We start from the raw sequence: 6,000 nt of genomic DNA, 5'->3' as shown, positions 1-6,000 counted from the left end.
TTTTGCAGCAGAAGGCTCTGGAGTCTTACCTGCGCAGCCACACGACTGCTTGCATTCATGGCCTGCTTTAACACCCTTGAGCATCATTTATCTTCCAAATTCTAAGGGCCTTATTTTTTTCTCTACCTACGCAGTCAGGAGACAGCAAAAGCAAGCAGAAATGGAGTGGGAAGGATGGGAGACAAATAGAGGGTTGCTACTACATCCCTTTCCCCTCTCAGGAGCCTATAGGACATGTCTGCTCCCAAGCAGCAAATTAAAAAGGTTTCTATCATGGCCTGCTGCTCTAAGTACCACAGCTCCTTAGGGAAGGAACAGCACAGCTGGAAACTGGGGAATATGGCAGCCGGATGGCCTCTTCTTCAAGGGTTTGTGCATATTCTGGGAAGTGCAGAGTCTGGAGCTTGTTTCTCCTGCTTGCTGTGCTGCTCAGCAAGACCCTTTTGCTCCGGGAGGAGCACCCCCTGCAAATGCTGCAACACCCTCGTGAAGCATCCCTGGTATATGCTCAACCTCATTTTATATATTTATATTTCTGAAAGTATACAATCTAGCTTTTTTTTAAAAAAAAAAAGTTTCACCTGCAATTTTTGTAATATGATGTCATTGAAAATCGAGTTACTCCAAATTTTTTAAAAAAGAGGGATAAAACCCCATGGATTTCATATTTATTCCACTTCATCTAAATATGTTTGTACAGGAGAAGTATTGGCCACCCATAATACTCATGAGCTTAATATTCAGATTTGGGTAACTCTTCCAAAGATTTGTTCCCAAAGTTGCTTATCTGAAGTCCTTAGCTGAAATAAGGGTGGGCTGAATTTTGTCTTCAGCCATTTTCATTTTTCTCCATTTCTGTTGATTACTAACTCTACACTATTTCCATTGCTTAGGCATGGAAATTTAAATGGTAATAAATAATTAAGGTGTGCATCCTGGCATACAGTTTCATACTTTCTTTCCCCATCATACTTTCATAGTCACCACCAGTCTTCCAGTTAAACTATTTTAACTGCCCGTCAGCTCTCCTCTTTTGAGACAACCTGAGGGAAGTGAGTTATCACAATCCTGCGAATCTTGGACTCGTTGCTTGGGTGCTTCTGGTGCTGGGAAAGAACAAGATCTCACAAGAACAGGAATACAGGTTTTGATGTACTGGCTGCAATCAGTAGTTGCGATGGGTCACGAGAGGAGTCACAACTCCCCCGGACAGCATAGGGAAGAGTCTCTCACATCAGGACTCACTCCTTAAACCCTCCTACATGTCTGATTCACCTAGGCCTGAGTAGGTGGCTGTGCATTGGTGTGAAGTGCATTTCTTTGCAGGCTGTAGGTCAAGGTGTGTGAAATTATTTTCTTTAGAACAGCCGGAAATACTTCAGCTTGATGGTAATAGACATAGCAACCTCCGCAGTCAGGCCCATGGAAATGAGAAAAGTCCTAAGATGCTTTACTCAACAAAAAGGAGCATGAAATGCCACTAATGACCATTACTGGGCCATTCAGGAACACCCATAATTTCAGTGGGCTGGTAAGACTATCAAGTACATTGGCCATTAGGAGATATAACCACAAAACTGAAAGAGAGCTGGTGTTATTTTATAGTTTAGCTTTTTCCCCACCTCATTGATACTGATTATGTATTTCCTAGATTGCTGTCCCTTTACCATAGTGCTTGAAATCATGTACATGTTTGCCTGGGAGGAAAGACAGACTTGGTTGTATGGGACTGATAGCCTTGCATTTAAGATGAAAAGGGGTGTTGAAACGGGGAACTGACTCCTCCCATTGTGGAGAACAAGAATAAGCACAGCACATTTATGGTATCCTATTGACTTTGTAGCTGGATAGTATAAAAAAAGACTCCCCTTCACCATTTCTTATGGCCCAGGGGAGACCTTCCACCAGCATGGCTTGAGCTGTCTTCATGCCTTCACCAATACTGAAACCAGCCTAGGAGGGAGCTATGCTACCAGTATAGCTCAGCTGTTGCTAATGTTGGCTTGCTTGTACTTTGTCATAACTGTGTCTAAAAGTGAAAAGCAGTTCATAAAATTGTTAGCACCAAATCATAGCTTCTGGGAATTGGTAGCTTTTCAGGTTGGCTTGGTAGCATGACTTCTCTAGGGATTGGCAATGACAGTCGATCTTCTTAACACCTCAGATTCCAGTCATTTTGAAAGCATAACAAAATGGTATCAGAAAGAAAAGCTTCAGAAACTTCAAAGAATGTTTTGAGCTTGAAGCCACTCCTAAAAATGAATTAATGTCCTGGGATGCTCATTTTCTTTCTATTTGAATCTTGCTTCTCTTTTAGATCCCTAACAGATAGAGCAGGGATTGGTGCTGAAGCACAGAAGACACTTCTCTAAATCTGGCTTCTAAATTGAGTGACTTAAATTCCAGACTGGTCAGAAGTTTGGCGTGTGGTTGAATGTGCAGTTGTGTTTCGCAGCAGTATTACTATTTCATATGCAACTACAAGTTTTCACCACATTAACAGATGAGAGTCAGCTATGCTCAGGACAGAAGGAAAAGGGGAGGAAGGTTTAAAGGCTGAAGGCTCGGACTAAAAACAAAAAGTAGTGATTGCCTCTTTGGTTTCCCGCAGACATGTTTTTCTCCCTGAAATAGAAGCTTTTTAAAGAGGAGTTTACTTAAGCTGTGTAGCAGCACAAAGGTTTGGTTCTTGAGGGTGGTGTGTATGTCACAAAAAAACCCCTGCCAGTAACCGGTAAAAACTCCGCATGTAAAAACCTGTTTCCATGCATGGCTTTCTGAATTATATCTGGCATCCAAGCCATGAGGGTCTAAATTCACAGGGCCTCTTACCTTAGCTGGTAAGGAGGGGGGGAAGGGGGGGGCAGGCAGTTTCCCCCTGTGCTTTGTGCCGTGCCACATAGCTAAAATGGAGGGTGCACGGGGTCTTCTTAGTGTATGTGGCCTGCTTCTTGGAGGATGGGGTCCAAGAGGTGACATCATCTTGGCACACCTGTGTCATCTGAAGCCTGGTTTAATGAATACTTTTAGAGACTTTGATGGAAATATGTTTATTTAATTTAAAAAATCTGTGTGATGTGTAGCTCTTCCTCATCCAAAAATGACAGAGGCTGAAAACGGCCAAACACAGAGGGTTTCTAACAGCTGGGAGAGTTGCAGTGGAAGTCCTTAGCAGCAGGAGCTGGGTAACCTACATTCCAACAAGAGGAAGTTTTAGATTAAAGAAGTTCTGATAAACAGGGTTTTACTGTGTCTCCTCCAGCCGACTACAAATGCAATAGGCACTAATGATGATATTAATTATTTAGCATAATTTTTTCTTTATATTCTTCCATTTTCCATTCACTGCCTAGGTTTCCAGATACATATTTTAAAGTTAGATAATAACTAAGGAGGATAGAGCACAGAAGCAGTAGGTCCCTTGTAACTTAAAGCAGTCTCTTTATCTGTTGCATACCTTGGCTTTTTGTAATGAACGTGCAATGCTTTGTAGTCAGGCTTTTCAGAGGAATGCTGTTGTCATCTTTCCTCTCTGTAAAAGCCCCTCTGCTCCCGACACTTTAATTGCACAGTTGCCTAAATGAGGCACTGCAGAGTGTTAATGTACGAGTCTGAGCGACAACACACTCCTCTCTCCACAGAGCTTTTGCCCTTGATCGTGAATTTAGCAGAGCACGTACCTTAAAAATAACTGGAGATTCAAGGGGAATCGCTACACTTAGCCTCTTGCATAAGATTTGTGGATACAGGGATCCTTCAACAGTAACTCATATTCTTTCCCCCAGAATAATATTAATAAGCATTACAATTAGTGAACTAGTTAATAAGTGTTTGGTTAGGGAGGACAACAGCAGCATTTCTCTGTTTCTGGAAGCAGAATGTTCAGTGTCCACATGGTCTAAAGAGGTAAAAAAAAAAAAAAAGGAAAAAAAAGAAAAGGCTTCAAATCCTGCCTGCAGCCTCCCTTCTCGCAAGCTGCCCCTCCGGCTTCTCCCAGACGAGGCGGCAGGATGCTTTTATCCCCTTCGGGGCCATTCTCCCTCGCTCTCTCCCGGGAGCTGGGCACAGCCGGCAGCCCAGGGGGAGCGGAGTTTGGGGGCGAGGGCTGGCGGAGCTGATGTCAGAGCAGGGCGGCGGGAGCCATTGGGCTGCGGGAGACTTTGCAGCAGCAAATCCGCCCCCCTCGCCGCCCCCCCCCCCCCGCCCCCCCCCGCACCGTTGGCTTCAAAGCGGCCGGCGCCCAGCAACTCGCAGAGGTGCAAAAAGTGGGCGCGGGGCCGGCGGAGCCGTCGCGGTCGCCCCCGGGCATCGCCCCGGCCGGGCCCGGCACGTCGGGGCGGAGGCGCGACCGACCCCTGGCCGCGCCGCTGGGCAGCGCCGAGCAGCCGGCGCCGAGCGGCCAGCCCCGAGCGGCCAGCCCTGCCCGCCGCGCTATAAAAGCCGCCTCCAGAAAGAGGAGAAACTCCGCGGGAGGAAAACATCTCGGCGCGGTGCTGTTGCGCCGAAGTACAGGCATGACATCCGTCCTGGGCAGCAGCAGGGCGTCGGGAGGGCCGAGCGGGCAGCTGAAATGCAAGTCCAAGAGAAGGAGGAGGAGGAGGTCAAAGAGGAAAGGTAAGAGAAATTTAATTTTTTTCTCTCTTTTTAAAACATTTTCCCCCTCCCTCTCTCTCTGCCCGTCTCCCGCACACACGCCCCGGCAGACACTGTTTTTATTGTTTGGGCATGGGCACGCCGGCCCCGCCGCTGCCCCGACGGTCCGTGCGGGGTGAGCGGCGCCTTCCCCGCCAGCGGCGAGGTCCGGCCGGGGACCGGAGGGGCCGCCGCTCGCCCCCCCGGGCGGGTGGCGTTTGCTCTGCTCTGCTCCTCTCTTTGTTTCGGGCCGAGGCTGACCCCCGCGGGGGTGCCGGCGGGCGGGGGCTCGGCGGGCCCCGTCCGAGGTGGCGCGGTGCGGCGGAGCTGCCCCGGGGGCTCCGCCGGCCCCGGCACTGCCCCCGCCCGGCTCCAGCGCCGCCAGCCTGACCCCGACCTGCCGCCCGCCCCGCCGCGCCCCGCCGCGCCCCGGGGTCCGCCGGTGCCAGCGGGCGGGACGCGGCCCCGGCGGGGCGGAGCGCGGCGCCGAGCCTCCCGGGGCAGCGCGCAGCTCCCGGCCGGCGCCCTGCGCCCCCCAAACTGCCTCTTTTTTCTTCTTTTAGACGATGTCCACTGAGTCTTGCTATTCTGGTGCTGTTCCCCTTCCCTGAGCAAACCTCTGTTAGGAAGGCGCTAATTGCCTTCAGCATGAGAAGTGAAGCTACAGGATGTCCTTGCGAGCAGGGAATATGCCCTAGATAAAAGCTCTTCGCGAGGCGGTCCTGTTTTCTCCTGTAGAGGGGATGACACACTACTGCCTGGCTTTTGAGGTTTTGCCTGAAAAAGCCGAAGTTAACAGACTGTGAACACTTTAAAGTAAAATGAACTGATACGAGAAGCAGAGTGCCAGAGATGCCCAGCTGCAACGCATTTGCCTGCGGAGATGCTAACTCCAAGTGCTTATCTAAACCGTAGATATCATCTAAACCGGTTAATTGTCATCGTTGTGTGGGACTAACGCAAGTTTTAGTCAGCTAGCTCGTCAACTCAAGCTGATGCTCTGGATGAGCTATTTCTTTTTCTGATTGTAGAAAACCTAATTTGTAGGCGCCATTAGCTAAGTGTCTTTTAATTATTGATTATGTAAAAGCCAGTAAGCGTCGTAGTTGATAACTTTTTCGAAAGGTGTCAAAGCAGGTTTTGTATAGTAACGAGTAAAAATCGGTCCAAATGCTCAATGCTAGACTGTATCAGTTGATTGTCACTGTTTTAACTTTCATGTCTGTACTCTCTGTATTCAGAATCATAGTAACAAATAGTGAGTGACCTGCGCACAAGTAAAACCAACAAGACACGCGAATATTTCAGGACTTCCAGTAGGTGTGTAGCCTTGATTTGTTACTCCGGATCTGTAGCATGGTCTAACAC

General features: G+C 48.6%; 1 protein-coding gene across 2 annotated transcripts in view; it reads left to right on the top strand.

Annotated features, from left to right (window-relative positions):
• The first annotated feature begins 4,371 nt into the window (after positions 1–4,371).
• Positions 4,372–6,000, top strand: part of ADARB2 (adenosine deaminase RNA specific B2 (inactive)) — a 315,813-nt gene continuing 314,184 nt past the window's right edge. For both annotated transcript variants that reach the window (XM_074899956.1, XM_074899955.1), the window contains exon 1: positions 4,372–4,614. In XM_074899956.1, coding sequence (XP_074756057.1) covers positions 4,515–4,614 — 100 coding nt within the window. In that variant the 5' untranslated portion in view covers positions 4,372–4,514. The remainder of the gene's footprint in view (positions 4,615–6,000) is intronic.

The sequence above is a fragment of the Athene noctua genome, chromosome 2 (genome assembly GCF_965140245.1).
Source record: "Athene noctua chromosome 2, bAthNoc1.hap1.1, whole genome shotgun sequence".
Classification (NCBI taxonomy): domain Eukaryota; kingdom Metazoa; phylum Chordata; class Aves; order Strigiformes; family Strigidae; genus Athene; species Athene noctua.
This window is presented reverse-complemented; position numbering and strand designations above follow the sequence as displayed.